We start from the raw sequence: 21,938 nt of genomic DNA, 5'->3' as shown, positions 1-21,938 counted from the left end.
CATTAAATGGTCTAATAATCGAAGAGTTAAATCATGATAATGAGAATAAAGTTTGAATTTCAATCTAGGTGATAGTAAGTAGTAATTTTTTTTCACTTCTTTATAGTATATGGAAATACTTATAATTGTGAGAGTAGTTTGTATGAAAATAATTTTTTTTGATTTATAAAGTTAATTAATATTTATACCGTGTTGATAGTATGTGAAAACTTGGGCAGCTTCTATCGCTACAAAAATGAGTTTCTTTAACCATCTCCACTTAAATACCAGAATAACCTTTTTTTTCCTTATTAAATCCTTTCTTCATTTTCAATGATTATAGGTCACAAAGTTTTTTCTCTTTTTTTTTTCTCTCTTTAGGGGAATAATCTTTCAATCTTTTACCCCCGTATACAAGTTGCAACACGCACTGAAAACCAAGAAAATATTGATATTACAGTGCTGAGTGTGTTGGACGTGTCAAATATCTCCCAAGACTCTGGACCTTCAATTCTTCAAACGGTGCGTAAAGTTCAATCTAACTTCTATTTTCCCTTTTTTTCTGTTGGTCATACTTTGCGGTCTTCTTTGCAAACTGAGCTGAAAAATCTATAAATACCAGCAAGGTGTAATACTCGCATTTCAAATTCTACAAAAATCAATTCTCAATCCTCGAAATTTTTTATTTTGAAGTTGGAGATAACAGAAAGTGAGAATTGAAGATGAGGCTATTGAAAGTGGCGACGTGTAATTTGAATCAATGGGCTATGGATTTCGACTGTAATTTGAAATACATTAAGGAATCTATAGCCGAGGCTAAAGCTGGGGGAGCTAAGATCAGGCTAGGACCCGAGCTTGAAATCACTGGATATGGTTGTGAAGATCATTTTTTGGAACTCGATACTGTTTCTCATGCGTAAGCTTCGAATTTCACAATTTGTTTTTAAGTTACATAAACTGACAGTGTTAATATGAGTGTAGTTTGACATGTTACTTACCAGTTATTCTCTATCAATGCTGTTAAATAGGTTACCTGTAATTACCTTATAAACATTTTAATGTGCTTGTGATGACGTTGGAAGATGATCTAGAAGTAGCCTGGTTGTTTACGTCAATCCATAAAACTTAAACTAGGGCTGTATTTTGTCCCGGGCCCGGGCCTTAGTGGGCCTAACGGGCCGGGCCTCGCGGTCCCGGGCTTCGTGGTCCCGGGCTCTGGCGGTCCCGGGCCTGGCGGTCCCGGTCTTCGTGGGCCTAATGGGTGGAACCGGCCCGTGACGGGCCTAAGCCCACATGGTCCTGTGCTTAACGGGCCGGGCTCGTGGGCTTCGCGGGCCTAGCGGGTTTTTTTTTTTTTTTTAAAGACAATTTCTTGTAGTATCATGGCTATATTAATATGTAGTATATATGTATATCTAATTATTAAAGTGCTTGACGAAAAAGAAAATAACAAAACAATAGTAAAACACTAAATTGTCATGCATAAATATCACTTCTTGATATTATATTGTATCTTATGTATATATATTCTCTTATATATTTTCTTTTAGTATATATATTGTATCTTATGTATATATTGTAGCTTATAAATATATTTTCTTGTAGTATATATATTGTATATTATGTATATATTGTAGCATAATATATTTTCTTGTAGTATATTATATTGTATCTTATGTATATATATTCTCTTATATATTTTCTTGTAGTATATATATTGTATATTATGTATATATTGTAGCATAATATATTTTCTTGTAGTATATATATTGTATCTTATGTATATATATTCTCTTATATATTTTCTTGTAGTATATATATTGTATATTATGTATATATTGTAGCTTATAAATATATTTTCTTGTAGTATATATATTGTATATTATGTATATATTGTAGCATAATATATTTGCTTGTAGTATATTATATTGTATCTTATGTATATATATTCTCTTATATATTTGCTTGTAGTATATTATATTGTATCTTATGTATATATATTCTCTTATATATTTTCTTGTAGTATATATATTGTATCTTATGTATATATTGTAGCTTATAAATATATTTTCTTGTAGTATATATATTGTATATTATGTATATATTGTAGCATAATATATTTTCTTGTAGTATATTATATTGTATCTTATGTATATATATTCTCTTATATATTTTCTTGTAGTATATATATTGTATATTATGTATATATTGTAGCATAATATATTTTCTTGTAGTATATTATATTGTATCTTATGTATATATATTCTCTTATATATTTTCTTGTAGTATATATATTGTATCTTATGTATATATTGTATCTTATAAATATATTTTCTTGTAGTATATATATTGTATATTATGTATATATTGTAGCATATAAATAATTCTAAGTATAGACAAAGAAATATTGCGAAAAGAAGCTCATGGGTAGAAGCAATAAATTTTATTACCAAAAAATGACATATCTTTCTTAGTCATCCTTCCCCCAATGGAATGAGCACAACAAGGTACTAATACCACCATTAGAAGGAAAAAAACTAAGGAAGATGTGCCAAAATACAAGTTACATATTATTCTATGTATTATCTCTAACAAATCTCATAAATCCTTCAAGGTTCGGAGGAGGTTGCGTTGGTGGTGGTGGAAAAGAAGCTTGTTCATCACCACTTCCGGGCGAAGCCGAATCCTCCGTAAGTTCCGCTATCATTTCTTCATAAGCTTCATCTATCGCCGGTTGTGCTTCTGCAATTCCAAAGTTTCTTCTTTCCGAGCGGATCCAATCTCTAAACAATACTGATTTTTCCAAGCTATCCCTCATAGACGCTCTATGATCACCTATTTGCAGTCTTGCTTGACTGAAAGCGCTCTCTGATGCAACAGTTGAAGCTTGAATTGATAAAATATCCCGAGCCATCCTTGCAAGAACAGGAAAATGTTTTTCCCTTGCCTTCCACCATTCCAAAAGATCAAAAGAGCCGTCTGGATTCTCCTTTTCAAGTCCCTGAGACAAATAAACTTGAAGCTCATTTAGATGTGAAGTTTCATCATAATTTTCACCTTGAGACCCCCTGAACTCCGTCCAAGATTTAAGAGCTTTTAAGCCCGCAACTCTTTTAGAGGATTGTGAGCTAGACGAAGTAGGGGTTGGAATAGTTGGCCTAGCATGCTCTAAGGCAAGTTGATAAGCATTATAAACTGTTTGAGCGTTAATCTTAATTGAAGCTTTTGCATCTGCAAGTGTCGCAATTTCCTCATTTGAAAGATCTAAAGCCTTATAAATATTTGAATACCAAAAATGAGGACCTCCCAATTTCATTGTAGGATTTAGCATTGCAGCAAGACCATAAATAGGAGGGATAGGAAAAAAATATTTTTTAAACTTTTGTTTCATTTCATTTATAGCAAGTTCATAAATATCCCCACCCTCACTAAATTCAACAAACAAATCAGATAGTGCTGCAATATAAACTAAACAGTTTGAAATAGTAGGATAATATTGCCCAGAAAATGCATTTGTTGCAATTTGAAAATGTTCTAAAAAATCTAAAAGAATTTTAACATTAGTCCAATCTTGAGTGGTAAGCATTTCATCATCATCTTCACCACCTACCCGAGAATTAAACGTTGCATTAATTGGGTTTCTATATTCATATGCTACTACTAAACTTTCGTACATACAATTCCATCTAGTCGGGCAAGGTTTAGGAACCTTTCTTTCTCTAAGGCCATATTCATCACATTTTTTAAAATACTCTCTAAGTCTACTTCTACGGTTTGAATAAAAAAGCCAATTAAGAGCCATTCTAACCTTTTCAATTTCTATGTTTAATATTCGCATACCATCACCGACAATTAAATGATAAATATGACAAATACATCTAACATGGAAAATATTAGTAAATGCAGGATTTAGTGTTGTTGTAAGCATGCCTATAGCACTGGTGTTACTAGAAGCATTATCCATTGAAATTGCCATTATTTTATCGCTAAAGCAAAAATATCTACAAATATCTGCAACAGTGTTAGCTATAAATTTACCTGTGTGACGCGAATTAATTATTCTATATGCAATTATGCGTTTTTGCATTATCCATTCTTCATCTATCCAATGACTTGTAACAGTTAGGTAATCACAATCATTACCACTTCTACCAATATCAGTAGTAATAGAAATCCGATTAGGTATATGAGTAAATAAATAACGCAAATATTGTTCATATTCATGTTTGAATTTATAAATATCACTCTTAACTGTTGCGCGAGGCCAACCTTTATAAGTAGGATTAAACACTCTTCTAATATAATGAACCCAATTAGGATTAGAAGCAAAAGTATAAGGTAAGCACATAACAGTAATCATCTTTGCTAATTCTTCACGATCTCTATTTGGATCGTAATATAAAATACCTCCAGTGACAGTGTTAATTCCTGGTTGAACTAGATTTGAACCTGTACTAGGGTTAATCGCAGAATCTACACTTGTCCCCTCTAGATGCGCTTTCATTTGAAAAAATCTAGCCTTATCTCTAGGGTGTGTTTTTATGTGCCTAGTCAAACTACCTGTGCCGCTACGGTCTCCTACATATTTATGCGACATTAATTTCCCACAAGTTTTACACTTAGCCTTATTTTTTTCTCTTACTTGAGTAAAAAAATTCCAAACTAATGATGTTTCTAAGCGTTTAGCAGGTTCTCTATTAAAAGTAGGAGTTTCTACAGGTGGGTCGACCGGTGCATCACTTGGGTTATTAAGAGGACTAGTAGGTGTATCATCTAAATCCGGTGCTTGAGTTTCATCATCATCCTCATTTTCCTCATTATTTTCTAAGATGGTTTCATTAGGATAAAGAGCATTCATAATTTCATCATCTAATCTATCACCTGGTGCAACATTATGATAAAATTCACTATCGGTAAATTGAAAACAAGGGTGATCACTATCAAGAATTACGGAAGGAGGAGGACGTCTAGGTTGGCGACTACTTTCAACTTGCTTATCTTTTCTAGGTCGGGGAGCCGGGGGAAGGGTAGTTGGTTGGCCACTACTTTCACCGGTTTTATCTTTTCCTTTACCAAACATTTTTTTCAAAGTAAATGCCATATTAATTATAATTATGCAAACTAAACCACACAAAAATATATTATAAAAACGTAAGAGTTGAAACGAGTTTACCGGATTGCCGAACAACTTCTTGAAAATTGAAAATCGTTGAACACTTGAAAACTTCAATTCAACAACTTCACAATTTTTCACGAAATTTCAACAATAAATTAAGTAATTGTAGTAGAGAGATTGAGAGAGATTGAGAGATATTGAGAGATATTGATGAATTGGTGAATAAAAATGAAAGAATGAGGGGGTATTTATAGTTGAGAAATGGGGAAAAGTGTAATTATATAAAGTTTGGGGTTAAAATAAAGTTTGGGGGCCAAATGGCCATTTTTTTAACTTAAAAAACGGTCATATTTTCAGCCCAAACGGCTAGATTTTAAATATGGCCGTTTGATTTTTTTTTTTTTTTTTTTTTTTTTTTTAAAATAGCCGTTGGGCCCGCCAGGCCCGCCAGGACCGGCCCAGGCCCGCCTGCCGGTCCCGGGCCAAACGGTCCCGGGCTCGTGGGCTCAACCATGGAGACCAGCCCGTGACGGGCTCAGAGGCCCACCAAGACCGGCCCACCCAGGACCGGCCCACCAGGCCCACCAGGCCCGTTAGGACCGCGGGCCCGGTCCGGTCCGGTTCAGGCCCGGCCCACCGAGCAGCATTAACTTAAACTCAAATAGGATATAAGAAACATCTCACCTCTAAAAATGCAAACTTTTAGATGAGTTAGTTTCACACATTTCAACACGGTATTGGGATTAGAAGGCAGATATCCTGTGTTTTAGTCTCAGTGAACAGAATACTAAATTTAACCTCAGTGAGGACTTACTCGCACTCTCCTACTCTGTGTCTATTTAAGGGGTTTTCTTTAACAAGTTAGACGGCATAGATGTAGATCACACAATTCAACAGCATCTACTCCATATATAAGTCTCATTAAGAGCTCTGTGCATTGAAAAATGTGCAGCAGATAATTGGCGCTTAGAATTAATTTTGACACAGTAGAATATGGATTAACTTTGCTCTTTTTCCCAATTGAGATTTACAAAATACAAAAAAAAGATATGGAAATTCTTGCAGATTAGAGGTTTCGTACTAATACTGACATGAAATGACATAAAATTAGCTTAGGCACTATACATAAGGTTGTTATCATTGGTTTCACAGATATTAAGTCTTCCATTTTTATATGACAGATTTTTCTTCTGTAAAAATTACATGCTTTGGGTGCATAAGACCTTTTCTAGCAGGTTTTAGTGTAACAGAGACTTCCCCATACAAGTAACATCAAATTAGCAGTTAGATACTGGCTGAAATAGACATGACTTGTTCTGGAGATAAATGAAGGATGTGCTATGTCAAGATATCTATCTTCTCTCTCCTTTTTCTCTTTATTGCTTTGCACATATCAATATTTGGTGTTCTTGTTGGTGTAAAGAAACGTATTAGTAATATGCTAGTGTTTCCTTTGAGATGGAATTCAGTTTATTTTGCCTTCCCAGATAACGAGACCAGCAAGTCAATTGCCATTATTGAAGTACGTTTTGATGTTTAAAGAAACACTTGCTGATAAATTGGCATCAGAAGAAGTAGAGAATAGCGGGCATTAGATTATCATTTTGAGCTCTTTTCCCCTTTGTAACATTTTCACAAATTTTCAGGTGGGATTGCTTAAAAGAACTACTGTTAGGAGATTGGACTGATGGCATATTATGTAGCTTCGGTATGCCTGTTATCAAAGATTCAGAACGCTACAACTGTCAAGTATTGTGCCTAGACAGAAAAATAATCATGATAAGGCCAAAGATGTGGCTAGCAAATGATGGCAACTACAGAGAACTCCGGTGGTTTACGGCGTGGAAACAAAAAGAGAATCTTGAGGACTTCCATCTCCCAAGTGAAATTTCAGAAGCTTTATCTCAGACAACCGTACCTTTCGGTTATGGCTATGTCCAGTTTCTAGACACGTACGTAACTGCGCCACCAGTCCTTGTTAGATATTTCTTTTGCTTTTCTGCCTCTCTTTCTAGCTTGCTGGGGATTGGGCAGCTAAAAAACAGAATTTTCGTATGTTATTAGTTGCTTACTTTATGGTGATGGTCTACCTACTCTTAGCCAACTCGATCTACTGGAGAATGTATTCCCCCTATTCGGTTTTGTTTGATTTAGTTCCAGTTTGGAACCTATCTTTTTTTTTTAAATAACCGGGGTGTTCAGGTCAGCTCGCGCGCACCTCGACTAATTCCACGGGATACCTGTTACCTCCCACCAGCACAGACACCGGGTCTATCCATAAGGCTTTCACAGATGGAAAATAATTTTCTCCTCTAGCATTATATATTTTCCGAAGTGGCTATTTGAACAAAATATTTAGAAATTCTAAAGTATAAATAAGAGTATAAAGACCAGCTGTTAGTTTAATAGGTGATGCTCTAATTATTACCTATTATTCAGCACATGCAGAAGATACAACTTTCTTCAACCATGAAAATTATCTGAAAAAGGTAGACCATAGCTTGAATGCTCAAGAAACAACTTCATAACAGATTAGCATATAAATTTTACATTCTTCTTATCATTAGACGGAGATAATTGTTTGGGAATGTCCTTCCGTAGACAGTTGTTACTTGTTACAAATTTATTAACAAAGCACACTGAGAATTGTTTGTAAGAACTTATATAATAATAATCAGTTTTTTCTTATTTTGACCACCAATACTTTTACTATATTAGGAAACTACTTTTTCACTTATCTGACTACCTTTGTATGAAAATTTACTGTTCAACAACAGTTTAGAAAAACTCCTTAGCTCAAGATAGTATCAGTGTGTAAGAGTCACGCAAGTCATTATTTGACCATAATCGTTTTTAGTCTTATAGCATTTTCAATTTCTAACAATTACTCCCTTTGTGTCAATGTCGTCATATTTTGTTTACCAAGATTAAACAAGTTGACATTTTCAAATATATTCGTTCATGATTTTGATATCAGAATGATCTCCGTCTAGCTTGTGAATATTTAGGTTCTATGTTTTATAATATAAATTAACTTTTGGTCGATTTAAGCAAAAAAAATGGTGAATATGTGGATTTTATTGTCAAAGATTTTAATCAGCCTTTTTATAACCTTAACTGTTTCATCAGCTAGAGTATAGAAGTCAGCTAGGTTGGAGATAATGCTTCAGCATCCTCAAAATTTCAGCCCCATTTCATAGAGACTACTGATTTTGGTGTCCATCATTCTTTGTGGTTCCGTGGTGGTTGAGAAAATGCTACTTAACTATGTTTAACTCGGTTAGACACTTATATTACTTGATTATTAACAATGACATAAGCTGAAGATTTTAAGTAAGTTATTTGAAATTATCTTTTGAGTTGTTGGATGAAACTTATATTTTTGTATAAAAGAAAAAAGGGAAAGCATAATATTCTTGATTGAAATGTGTTCGCCAAAGAAAGAAAAATTAGAATAAGAAAAAAATGAAAATTCTCTTCCTAGACTAAATGCCTCTTTGTTGCCACATATCATGGGAGATCTCTCTTGCTTAGAACACACAATGCCGAACTTAGCGCAGTCAAACAAATTATGCATGTGTAGTAATAATAATTTGCACCTTATTGACTTTACCCACCATTTTATATGGTTTTGAGTTTTGTTTCAATGTTTCATTCAGAGCTGTTGCAGCTGAAGTTTGTGAGGAACTTTTTACTCCTCTACCTCCTCACGCTGAGCTTGCATTGAATGGTGTTGAAGTGTTTATGAATGCAAGTGGAAGTCATCATCAATTACGAAAGCTTGATCTTCGCCTTCGTGCTTTTATAAGTGCCACGCATACTCGAGGGGGAGTTTACATGTACAGTAATCACCAAGGATGTGATGGTGGTCGTCTCTATTATGGTAGCAAGCTTGTTTTCTATCCTCTCCATAATCTACCATATTAGTATCTTATCTGTATTTCTTAGCTCAGGTGATATGAAGATAATATTATTTATATACTCACTCTGGTAACCTTTTTGTAGCAGTATTATTATGAGTGTGTATTCATTGTTGATTACCTCTGGCAGATGGATGTTCTTGTGTTGTTGTAAACGGAGATATGGTAGCACAAGGTTCACAATTTTCCCCGAAGGATGTTGAAATGGTTTTTGCTCAAATAGATCTTGATGCGGTATGCTTGAATCTTGAACTCAATATCTGAATATATTGCTATAGGAAATACCTAAGTCTTTTGTGGGCTACCGAACTAGTGCCAACTAATTGGTTCAGATTATGCTTAAATATTGTTCAAACTCAACTTCAGGATGTGCATGTATGAATTGCTCATCCATGCTTTTGCTTACTGATTCCACATTGTTCATAGCTCAATCCATATTTTGGTTTCCTTTAAATTTTGATATGCCTACTAAATAATAGCCAAATCTTGATATGTAGAGTTTGTTTGATTGAAAGAAATAACATGATGTAGTGGCAGGAACTTTAGCATATTTTGCATTTTGTAGAGGCAAGCGAAATCTTTTTCTGTTGAAATCTCTAATGTTTGTTAGTTATCCATTTAGTCAAGTGATAACGTTTCTTCCCCTTTTTCTACCAGGTTGCAAGCCTTAGATCATCTGTCAGTAGCTTTCAAGAGCAAGCAAGTTGTAAAGCTAAAGTTTCCAAAGTATTTGTGCCTTACAAGCTTTGCCAATCTTTTAACCTCCAAATATCACTTTCAAGTCCACTGAAGGTAAGTTGTTGTGTAAGGTCAATGTTGTCCAAAACCAACCTGTGCTTGTAATGACTAGTGCCTAGTACTTTTCCTTGTTTAAGCAGCTCTCTGAGTTAAAAGTTTATCTGCAAACCCCTTCCCCCTTTTTCCTTGACAGGTTTTGTTTTGTTCTTAATCACAAATGCTGTTCTGAAGGTCTTCCAAATGGACTTTTTCGTTATTTCTGATATTTCGTCGACTGAACTTTTTGGTTCCCATTTTAGGAGCCATTAATTTATGTGTATGATGAGAGAGAGGTTATACCTATATGAGTAATGAGTTATCTCTCCTCTTGACCTGGCAGGGACAGGACGGGGTGGAGGCATTAATTTTCTGATCTTCTCCGTTTTTCTGTCAATCTTAGATCACTTGATTCTATTCAATTGCCCCAGGCTTCCAATTTGAAGTCTATGGCACAATCTTTCAAATGGCTTGAAAGATATCCACCTTGGCCAAATCAAATTGGGTTAATCCCATCTACTGGAATATTCCAGTCTTTCTTGTTAAAGTTCCATCTGTACTTGTTTCTCTTATGTTTCAAAGCACCTAATGTTTCAGCTTTGTATCTGCTAAATTTTGTTTGATCATCTTTAGAATTCTACTGCTTAAGCCAATTGTTTTGAGTGTAATGTCTGGTGGATTTTCCGTTGCTTAATTAAGTTTGCTTAGTGAACTGCTTTCTGTTTCCAGATTAAATATCACTCTCCGGAGGAGGAAATAGCACTTGGTCCTGCTTGCTGGCTGTGGGATTATCTAAGAAGAAGTGGTGCATCTGGTTTTCTGCTTCCACTTTCCGGTGGTGCTGATAGTTCCTCTGTTGCTGCTATAGTTGGTTCAATGTGCCAGCTTGTAGTAAAAGGTTTATTGAATTCCCTACCTTATAAACATCATATTGTTGAGTTCTAGCTATTTTCTTGTATTTGTAGCTGGTTTTTGACAATCATATTGTTGTCATGTACATAAGTTTCGTCATAGGTTCTGCATGAAGAAAGAAAATGCAGTCATTTGAATTCCCTATAGCCGCCTGAAAGTAGGAGTTCCTACATGAACCAACAGCCTCCTTCAGTGAAAAAATGATTTGACAATTGTTGGTGTTGTTTGATTACTCAAATTATTATCTGGATCCATCTCTGGTGAATTATTCTTGAGAAAACATGATGAGTGTGGAGCTTTGCTTTGTTAAAATGTATAAGCTACTAAAGAATGACCATTTCCTTAAATAATTTTAGGATTTAACTCTCCATGGTGTAGCTGAACTAGAAATTCTACAGGATGACCAATTTTTTTTTTGGGTGTGTGTGTGTGTGTTTTTTTTTTTGGGGGGGGGGGGGGGGGGTTTGTTTCCTTGATTTGTCACTTCTTTTCTCAAAGTTTCCGCTGCACATCAGCAATTTCGCATCTGTATTCTGTGGTGTCCGAGAGCTGGCAAGCATTTCGTAGGAGTGTGGTCTTATTATTTGTGCATGTTCTGCAACACACGTACTGTGCCTTCATTTATGTTATGCTGACTGATAAATTGCATCATGCTGATCGGATTGTCTCCTTCATTATTAAAGGTCAAAGTAAATAGCATGACCAGCATGTCTGAAGATAAGCAGACTATTGACTGAGCTTTGTTTTCTATTCACTGATTTTTGTATAGTTTAATCACCAGTGATGTCAATGCAGAAATTGCAAATGGCGACGAACAGGTAAAAGCTGATGCCATACGAATTGGCCATTACACTGATGGTCAGTTTCCAACGGATAGCAAAGAATTTGCTAAACGCATTTTTTACACTGTTTTTATGGGATCTGAAAATAGGTAAGAACGTCAGCACAGTGCCATTGTTTTGTCCATTTCAGGTTTTCTCTTCTGATTTATATCTATTCTCTAGTTACAGCTGAATTCCAAGTAAAAATTTATTCCTTTGTAGTTGCCTTGCTAATTGGCAAATGGTTCTTTTTATTTTTATTTTTATTTTTTATGGTTGCCTGGCTTTGAGCAGCATATTTCTTGTCCAGAACTGAGAGCCTTTTGGGTAATTTTAATAAATGTAGAAAATTTGAACTTGCAAAGATGAGAATTTGGTCATCATGAAATCTTGGCTGGACTCACTCTTGTGCTACTGCCTGCTTAACCAAAGCTGATACCCCTCCTCATGAACTCTAGTCAACCCTGCTTAAATTCCGTTCTTAAATGACATTTATTCTCTTAATATCTAAGCAGTGAATATTCCCATTCAGTATAATGGCACCTTTAATCTGAACGTAGGGTTTAAATTTTGCATGTTTTACTTATAATGGTGGATGAAATGAAATTAGAGAGGAAATGATCATCTCCAACAGCAAGCAGATAATCTAATACAGTATAAGATTTCAGGCCTTTTCTATTGATTCATAGATGTCACCTTCAATGGAGAACTGCTTAAGGGCTTCTTCTCTCTTTCGGAGAACACTAACACAGTGTTCTTTTCAGAACTCTTTCTTTAAATAAAGATTTATTTGAATTGATTATTGAGCCAAACTAGTAATGTTGATAGTGTATGCTTGTGACAGTTCAGAAGCCACAACAACTCGGGCAAAGGTGTTGGCTGATGAGATAGGATCATGGCATCTTAATGTTAGCATTGACGGAGTGGTCTCTTCTCTAATCTCTCTGTTTCAAACACTCACTGGAAAGCGTCCACGCTACAAGGTAGAATAGTTCGAAGTAAATTTTGTCATTGTCTGATTATTTGCTTTTATGTATTCAGTTTATGTGGGATACTGAAACCTTTACCCTCATGTTGTTTGGCCATCTAATAGTTGGTTGGACTCGGAGGAACCATTTATGTAATAAAGACTAAGTTATTGCTTCAAAGTGTAAAATTGACCTGATTCTTTTTGTTTGCAGGTAGATGGGGGTTCGAACATTGAAAATTTAGGGTTGCAAAACATTCAAGCTCGAGTTCGGATGGTCTTGGCATTCATGTTAGCATCTTTGCTGCCATGGGTCCATAACAAACCTGGTTTTTATCTGGTTTTGGGTAGCTCCAATGTGGATGAAGGATTACGTGGTTACTTAACAAAGGTAGGAGAAACTTTTGCTGTTTCAAACATTGTTCTATTAACTGCAGTTATCCTAAAATAGAATCCAGTCAGCCAATGATTTTTGAGGCATCTAGTGCTGTTTGAATTGGTTTTGGGGCTGGTTTAAACTGTCCTTGTATTTGATTTTCTATGCTTTTAGAGCTTGTCAATGAACAGAGAAAAACTTGTTTTCGTGGTTTGCTTTGAACTGTATATTAGTGCATATCTCTATTTCCTGACAATCTTGATTGATAACTCTCTATCTCTACTTTATTGAAAACGAAAGAAGTAAAACTCTCTATCTCTGCAGTATGACTGTAGTTCAGCAGATATAAACCCAATTGGAAGTATCAGTAAGATGGATCTTCGAACATTTCTTAAATGGGCTGCCATTCATCTTGGTTACTCATCCCTGGCAGAGATTGAAGCTGCACCGCCCACCGCGGAGCTGGAGCCTATACGCTCGAATTACAGTCAGGTATCTGATTCAGAGCACTGCCAATTTTCAGTTAGTTTAAGATGCTTTTTCTAGTGCTGCCGATGATCATTGTTTCCTGTTTCTAGTATTTTGTCATCCTTCATTCTGGAGACTTCTCATGTACCTCTGGTTGGATGCGGAAGAAGGGGGGAGGGTGTTCTTTGGTCTGAGTGGCATCTGGCTGTCGCTTACCAGATTTCTTGGAGTCACCTCTTCATAAATTCATATTTGACCAAATAGATTCTTGATAGCTTTTGCATTGAAAGTTCAGTGACTTATCTCTAAGCTAAATACTTAGTGTAATATGAAGAAGTGATTACGCACAACTAAAAGTTATTACTGTTCAATATCTGTTAAACAGCTGGATGAAGTAGATATGGGTATGACCTATGATGAACTTTCAGTGTATGGAAGGTTGCGTAAGATTTTCCGCTGTGGACCCGTATCAATGTTCAAGGTTTGTCCTCTTGGTTCTGTTAGCCATTATGGCTACAGACTTGCTGTGAGATCAATTTTCGAATGTGTAAATTCCATAGTCCTTGATGAATTACTGAATGATCTTATTGCAGAATCTGTGTTACAAATGGGGTACAAAGTTGACGCCTGCAGAGGTGGCTGACAAAGTGAAATACTTCTTTAAATACTATTCCATCAATAGACACAAGATGACTGTACTAACCCCTTCATATCATGCCGAGGTACTTCACTTCTGTGTTTCATGGATTCTTTACTTGCGTTGAAGTATCTATTTCTGTTATAGGTACTTCTCGGGTTTCTTCTAAAGTACATAAAAATTAGGTAAAAAGCCTGCAAATGCCCATATGGGGAAACTTATACATACTCGTATCAGACACCTACTTGTTCCCGTATCCATGTAAATTAAAGCTTGATAGTCAGAGCCAATAGAAAGGATCAAAACATTGTAATGTTTTTGTTCTGTGATTTTCATTAGAGAAGCAACATCATCATCTACGTATTGGGCCGGTCGACTATATGAATCCTCACTGGTTATATCGCTCAATTTAAGCTCATCTTAGACGGATATTATACGAAGTAAAGTAAAAACTAGAAGTACTAGAAGTTCGAAATATTTTTCTAATGGCATATAAATCATCTCTGACATCATTATTTCATTAGAGATGCATATAACGTTTTTCGTCTTGCAGAGTTATTCACCCGAGGACAATAGATTTGATCTGCGCCAGTTCTTGTACAATGTCAGATGGCCTTATCAATTTCGCAAGATTGATGAACTTGTGAATGAGCTTGATGGTGATAGAGTTGCTATTACAAAATCAACTGACGGGGAAAAGGTCAATGTTACGGCTGATGGTGGGATGGGTGTTGTGGCAGCAGGCTCGGGTGATCCGAGCGCTGGCTTCTAATTCTTGCAGAGGTTTGGTCATTGGTATTTGTTCTATGCACAAAGCTTTTTTCATGTAACATTTGGTCTTTGTGCATATTTCGTGGATTATGAGAACTTGTGATAGTAAACCTTCTAGCAGCTTTTCATTTTGAAGTTTTATATTTGCCATTGATTATTTGAGTCTTATGATGGTTCTAATAGTCATTAACTGCTTTAGTAATTCATACAATTCAGGCCTTCAAAGTTTTTGTGCTCTCCCTGAGCAAGCTTTAGGAGCTGTGAAAACTGTGTAACTTCAATAGAGCAAGCTTTAGGAGCAATATATGTATAAGGAAATCTAAACCAGCATAGAAACACAAATAGAATTTAAAGATAACTGACACCAACAACAATAAAATTTGTACTGCTGTTAGGGAGCTTAGACTATCAATCAAGCGTAATGCATTGCTTCTTAGGAACCAAAAATATAGTTGTGAGTAGTGGTGCCAAAATGGTTAAAAGAAAATAGTTATTCACTCATATTATCCATTAAAAAATGGGTTGGATAATGAACTTTTTAAAACGGGTCAAAATATGGATAAGAATTATATTATCCGAAAATGGATAACCAATCGGTTTAACTTTTAAATTGGTGGTTCCCAAATTTAGGAAACTGTGAATTCTCCCAAATGTGATCATATTCAAGAAACCATGAATAATATGGATATCCATATTATCTGTTGGTTGACCTTTTTTTTTCTGTATTCAATATGGTAGTCGGATAATTTATCTGTTTTTGCATTACACGTTTTTGATCCGTTCATATCTGACTCGGCCCGCCCATTTGGCACACTAGTTGTGAGGGCAGCATTAAGTATGCTCCAATCCAGGGGCGGATCCGGCACAATAACTACGGGTTCCAGTAGCTTTTGTCTAGATCTTGTATTTGCATTGAAAAATTCATTAAATGTATAAGAATATTTAGTTTAGAACCCAGTCTGTTAATCCAGTTATTATTTTTTGAGAAACTCATACACTTAAAATTCTAGGCCCGCCAGTGCTCCAATCACCCAACTGATTGATAAAGGTCCAAGAGGCCCATCATCAAACACCTTGGGTGCTTAGCCCACTTCAAATTTCAGTAAGTAAACAATGAAAAAGAATAAATAAGTGGAAGAGAACAAATTGTAAAAAGAAAGTATAGCCCAAATCAAGAAAGACCAACCTTCTGCACTGATTGGTTGGAAACAGAAGACAAAATTCATGTAAAAATCATAATGCATGTCAAAATCAGGTGCAATTACACATGCACATAAAATTTGTAGCAAGAAATTATTCAAAAGAACTGTAAACTACATATGCTCCAATTTGTCATCACCAACAAAAGTTCAATAAACAAAGAAAAATGCTCCGTAAAAGTACACGCGTCTGTTTAACTCTTAATATAATGATGCCCATTTACCCTTTAATGAAAAAATATTATATACACATAATATATGTGTGCATGTATTCTTTGCTTAAATTTATTTGACGTTCTACAACTGAGAGATACTTGTAACGTGCAACTTATATATCCAGCTATGTTCTTGAGTTCGTAAACTCTATAAAAAAATTGAGACGTGAAATAACTACAAATTAGACAAGGATTAGCATTGTCTTTTAAGTTTATGTTCTATTTGCAAGAGTTAAATGCCAATCTCTCTTCATTTCAGATTATTCAGCAGATTATGCAAATAGGATGACATATGTTATTTTCACTAATGAAATGGTTTCAAAAGTTTATACAGTAGTTCAAAGGATATGCAAGGGAACTGCAATATAGATTGAGGGAAGTCTTGATAAATATGAAGGATTTGAAAAGATATTAATTGTGCCCAAATGGTACGTTGAAAGTTAAAACAACTTAATTAAGAGTTGCGTTTAATTTGATTATTTGTCCAATTTGCCCTGTGGTTGAGTTTAGGACTTGACAATAGTTAATTTGGTACCTATAAAAAAGAGGCTGACTTTGAGCTTAGCTCAAACACACTGTTATAAAAATAATACTAATAAAATGGCGTTTGGAAGGAATTAAATTCGGAAATAAGTTCAACGCACCTAATATTTAAAATGGATAATCATACACTAAACAAAATGTCAGGAGTTCTATTTAACAGATTTAAGCAACATCCAAGAAAGGAAACATTGTTCCACGAAAATCTTCACCTAAAAAAACTAAGCGAAGAAGGGACACCTCTTCCCTCGTGCTTTAACAATTGACAAAATTTGCAGTAACCCTCACCTCAACCTATTCTATATCCTCATTTCTTGCATCTTTTCATCAGTGTCAATCGAGATTTTTCAGAATAGCTTACAGCTCATCATGGCCATCTTCTTCTTCTTCTTCTTCCGATGAACCACCACCTGGGGCTCCACCTGATCTTTGATAAACAGCTGTGATAATTGGGTTGCAGACTGCCTCTACCTCTTTAAGCTTCTCTTCGTAATCCTCTTTCTCGGCGCTTTGGTTGTCGTCTAGCCATTCGAGGGCTTCTTTTGTTGCTGTTTCAATCTTCTCCTTCTCATCTGACTCCAGCTTGTCAGCTAGCTTGTCCTTGTCGTTGATCTGGTTTTTCATGTTGTACACGTAGGTTTCAAGACTGTTACGGGCATCAATCCTCTCCTTCACCTTCTTGTCTTCCTCAGCAAACTCTTCTGCTTCACGAACCATACGCTCAATCTCTTCTTGGCTTAAGCGGCCCTTGTCGTTTGTAATGGTAATCTTCTCGGATTTACCAGTTCCCTTGTCTTCTGCTTTAACATTCAAAATACCATTGGCATCAACTTCAAATGTGACCTCAATTTGTGGGGTTCCCCTGTTCAACCAATGTCAAAAATTCAATTCAAATCCCAATAGGTTTCCAAAATGTAATGCACAATAACTAGAAGAAGAAGTGTAGCAGACCTTGGAGCCGGGGCAATTCCTGTCAGATCAAACTTTCCAAGCAGCCTACAGTCCTTAGTAAGACTCCTTTCACCTTCAAAAACCTGTCATCAACAGTGAGAATTGAAGCATACTAGAGGACAAATTAAAGAATATTTCTAAAACTGTGAGCTAATTACGATTGCACAAACTTGAAGCAAAGCAATACCTGAATGGAGACTGTGGTCTGCTGGTCTTGGTAAGTGGTGAAGACTTGGGACTTCTTGGTTGGGATGACGGTGTTCCTAGGAATCAATTTGGTCATGACACCCCCAACAGTTTCAATACCAAGGGTGAGAGGAGCAACATCCAGGAGAAGAATATCTGCGCATAAGAAACATGCGACAATCAATCACTAAAAGCTGCTAACACACCATGAACAACACCGAAAAGCAAATTATGACAAGAAACTAATTAGATCATGTACCTTTAGTTTCATCTCCACCCTCTCCGCTAAGGATACCACCTTGAACAGCAGCACCAAAAGCAACTGCCTCATCAGGATTTACACCCTTGTTGGGCTCCTTCCCGTCAAAATAGTCCTTCAGGAGCTGTTGCACTTTAGGAATTCTGGTGCTTCCACCAACAAGAACTATCTCATCAATCTGGTTCTTCTCTAGCCCAGCATCTTCCATAGCCTTCTTCACGGGTCCCATTGTCTTTCTGAAGAGATCATTGTTCAACTCCTCAAAGCGAGCACGGGTTAATGGTTCAGAGAAATCAGTACCATCAAATAGTGATTCAATCTCAACCCGGACTTGGTGCTGGCTACTCAGGGCTCTCTTGGCACGCTCAGCTTCTCTCCTTAGCTTTCCAAGAGCTCTGTTGTCCTTGCTGATGTCCTTACCATGCTTCTTCTTAATCAACTTGATGAAGTACTCCATAATCCTTTGATCAAAGTCCTCACCTGCAACAAAAATATGGAGCCTTCAGAATAAAATCTAAGACGGATTATCTGATAAGATGAAAGTTATCAAGCTTCCTCATCGACTTGAAGTATGCGAATCTATTCCATTTTCCAATACGCAGGGTCAAAACCCAAATTAGACCTCAGCTATCATTACAGATTCCAAAAAATTGACACACTAATGTGCAATCAGTAATAAAATCAATTTCATTCATTAATGTCAAGTTGTGAGCCCATCAAACACTACAATCAGGACATCCTAACAGCACTATGGTTAACAGTGGTGTTCTTGGTAATAAAATTGTAGACCGTAGTATATCTCAAATTTCAATTGTTAGATATATAAAGATCCTTACCTCCAAGATGGGTGTCACCGTTAGTAGAAAGAACCTCAAACACGCCATTATCAATGGTCAGAATACTGACATCAAATGTCCCGCCACCAAGGTCAAAGACAAGAATGTTCTTCTCACCACCTTTCTTGTCCAGTCCATAGGCGATGGCTGCAGCTGTTGGCTCGTTAATAATTCTAGCAACGTTTAATCCAGCAATAACGCCAGCATCCTTTGTAGCCTGTCTTTGTGCATCATTGAAATATGCTGCAGAGAGAAAAGAGAGTAACATTCAGTCATGAAGGGAAAAAAATGAAAACCGAAAATTGAACAGTGGGAACTTGATTACAACATACCAGGAACAGTAACCACAGCATCCTTAATTTTCTTCCCAAGGAATGCTTCAGCTGTCTCCTTCATCTTTGTCAAAATCATGGCACTGATTTCCTCAGGACTAAATACCTTAGTTTCTCCATCCTTGATTTTGACTTGTATGTAGGGCTTACTATCCTTGTTTACAATCTTGTATGGGACCAGCTTCATATCCCTCTGTACTTCCTTGTCCTCAAACCTGAAATTATGGTAAAGCATCTCTAAGCATAATAAATAGACAATCATACAAAAACATATGAAACTAATTGAAAATTGACTATTACTTTCTTCCAATAAGCCTCTTAACATCAAAGATAGTCCTTTCAGGGTTGACAGCTGCCTGGTTCTTTGCAGCCTCACCAATCAACCTCTCACTATCAGTGAATCCAACCCATGATGGTGTAATACGGTTTCCTTGGTCATTAGCTATAATCTCAACGTGACCATTCTTGTAAACACCGACACAAGAATAGGTTGTCCCAAGGTCAATTCCAATAACTGTTCCAAGTTTGGTAGCCTCCTCTTTTGCAATGGAAAGTGCAGAAAGACATCCTGTTTGAGGGTAAAGTAAGACCACAAATGACACTCGTTAGTCTCAGTAAGTTATATTTGAAACACATTACATAACACAGCAGAAGGAACACATGTATGCATGTGTGTGTGTACTATCTATCGATCAACCAATCAACTATGCCTCGTTCGTAAATCAATCACAAATTAGTTTGGTTTAGCTATATATATCATTCGTACCTATTCCACTCAACTCGGGTCCATACATGCTATTCAGTAGAAATAAATAGGGCCATACAACTTTGATAAGCTAACAACATAAACCAGCAGCTTTTTAGCATATTTAAAGTTTCATTCAGCTAAATAAAAAAGTGTTTAAGTATCCATAGGGATCTGACAATGACCCTTACAAATGTGCATCCATATCCACAGGCCATATATTCATCCCAAGACAGTAGCATTCCATCAAGTATAAATTTGAAATACCTATAGTAAAAAAGTTGTTTTGCTATGTAATGTTCAGGGATATGTGAAATTTGAACGTGACAGTGATCTTGTTTCTCTGTTTTATGGAGTTGAAAAATCTAATCTAGAGTAGTAACTCAAATTGGATACATGGACTATACACAAATATAATACATACACGCGTACACTAAGTAGAAACATCGTATATCATCATCTAATTACATGATGTTACTCTACAATATTTATTACTCAAAAAGAAGAGGTAGTAGCAAAAGAAGTTATCTAAATATTTATTCCTTATGATGGTAGCACCTGAGCCAACTTACGAATACCTCAGCTATTTTTTTTCAGTAAAATTAATTTGGTTTACGAATACCTCATCTATTCTACTTGGTACCTGCTAGACACCTCAACTATTCTACCTAGTACCTGCTAGTTCAGCACAGATACCGGTAACTTTGCTCGTGGGAAGAAATCACTTAGACTTGGTGTCCATATTTATAAAGAGTATAGCACCTACAACACTAATTTCATTCCAAGTGCAATATTGTTTCCACTTAATAAAAACCACATACATATGAAAATTCTCAATTGAACTTCAAATCTATCAATCTACCGCGTCTCAATCCATCATAACACATGAATCCGTGAAGATTCTATTCCAGTACTTAATCATTTTCTATTAAACTTAAATCAACGGGAAAAAAAACAAGCCATAAAAGTCCTCAAACAGATCCGAAATTGCATAAAAACTATCATCAGATCCAGAATTACACATCAAACATGCAAATCTACAAACACATACATTATACATAAGATCTAGTCGACTACATTTCACCATTACATTAACATACAAAACAAGCTTAAATATTTTAAAAAATAAGAAAAAAATAAAAACAGATCTACGAGCAAATCGAAACGGCGAATTTACCGAATAGGACGATCGCTAGCACGACGAGAGAACTGCCTCGCCTCAAATAGCCAGCCATGGCTTTTAACCGTATCAACGTACAATACACCCTGCTATATGTACAACACAATGTGTTCGTTCAATATGTATGTATGTATTATAATCTGTTGTAAGTCCTCAGTTGTGAAGGCTAGAAGAAATGACGTGAAAATTTGGTGATATAGGATTTTATACTGTGAGGAACTGAAGAGAAGAGTGGAGCTTTGGGCTTTCGATCGATACCCGAAAGTCTCGGTTCAACGAGTGAAATGAAACATGTCATTGTTGATGACGTGGACCAATAGGAAGTGGAGGATGAACTTGTTGCGCCAATGACGATTGATCTTGTGTTGGGATGATCCAGGCCTTTGAATTTCATTTTGTCAGACACATGGCTCCGTTAGGTTATTTTGATGGATTAGCTTTATTTATTTGGAAAAGGCAAAAATTATCCCTCTACTATTGAAAATTAGTCACGTTTATATCCGTTTCTACTTTCCGTCCAAAATTATACCTACCGTTAGTATAGTATATAAGTTTGTCCCTAACCCTAACAGATTTCCTATGTGGCACTGGGACCCATAATAATTTGCCAACTAGGCAATTCTTGACCCATTATTTTAAAAACTCGCCCCACCCTTATAACCCGTTAACTAGTCTCATTAAAATAGTCTCAACCTGTTTTAATTGTCAAAACCTTCAGTTGCTGATAGAAAAAAGGAAAGAGCTCTCACCTAAC

The 21,938-nt window shown here is 36.0% G+C and overlaps 2 protein-coding genes across 5 annotated transcripts; one reads left to right on the top strand and one right to left on the bottom strand.

Annotated features, from left to right (window-relative positions):
* Positions 1–319: 319 nt before the first annotated feature.
* On the top strand, positions 320–14,906 carry LOC107805431 (glutamine-dependent NAD(+) synthetase). Of its 4 annotated transcripts, XM_016629468.2 has the most exons (14): positions 320–501; positions 673–895; positions 6,742–7,047; positions 8,755–8,978; positions 9,146–9,249; positions 9,673–9,807; positions 10,519–10,687; positions 11,497–11,632; positions 12,367–12,505; positions 12,704–12,880; positions 13,190–13,357; positions 13,719–13,814; positions 13,927–14,055; positions 14,524–14,906. In XM_016629468.2, the coding sequence occupies exons 2-14, from the start codon at positions 702–704 to the stop codon at positions 14,740–14,742; spliced, it is 2,196 nt and encodes a 731-aa protein (XP_016484954.1). In that variant the 5' UTR covers positions 320–501; positions 673–701; the 3' UTR covers positions 14,743–14,906. The 4 variants fall into 4 exon arrangements, with proteins under 4 accessions (XP_016484954.1, XP_016484957.1, XP_016484955.1 ...); XM_016629469.2 differs by lacking the exon at positions 320–501 and having other exon boundaries at positions 504–895; XM_016629470.2 differs by lacking the exons at positions 320–501; positions 673–895 and adding an exon at positions 6,364–6,617.
* Positions 14,907–16,795: 1,889 nt separating this feature from the next.
* Positions 16,796–21,340, bottom strand: LOC107805427 (luminal-binding protein-like). The gene is given in 8 exon segments (NM_001425924.1): positions 16,796–17,557; positions 17,647–17,729; positions 17,834–17,988; positions 18,092–18,571; positions 18,928–19,170; positions 19,260–19,474; positions 19,560–19,827; positions 21,182–21,340. Coding segments are annotated over 8 exon segments (2,007 nt in total). The 5' UTR covers positions 21,240–21,340; the 3' UTR covers positions 16,796–17,052.
* Between the last annotated feature and the right edge of the window lie 598 nt (positions 21,341–21,938).

The sequence above is a fragment of the Nicotiana tabacum genome, chromosome 23 (genome assembly GCF_000715075.1).
Source record: "Nicotiana tabacum cultivar K326 chromosome 23, ASM71507v2, whole genome shotgun sequence".
Classification (NCBI taxonomy): domain Eukaryota; kingdom Viridiplantae; phylum Streptophyta; class Magnoliopsida; order Solanales; family Solanaceae; genus Nicotiana; species Nicotiana tabacum.
This window is presented reverse-complemented; position numbering and strand designations above follow the sequence as displayed.

Excerpts from the sequence above, each read along its gene's own strand:
- LOC107805431 (XM_016629468.2), top strand. The coding sequence starts at position 702 with ATGAGGCTATTGAAAGTGGCGACGTGTAATTTGAATCAATGGGCTATG. Across the intron at positions 10,688-11,496 it reads GTGCCAGCTTGTAGTAAAAG|AAATTGCAAATGGCGACGAA; the intron begins GTTTATTGAATT and ends ATGTCAATGCAG. Across the intron at positions 12,506-12,703 it reads GAAAGCGTCCACGCTACAAG|GTAGATGGGGGTTCGAACAT; the intron begins GTAGAATAGTTC and ends TTTTGTTTGCAG.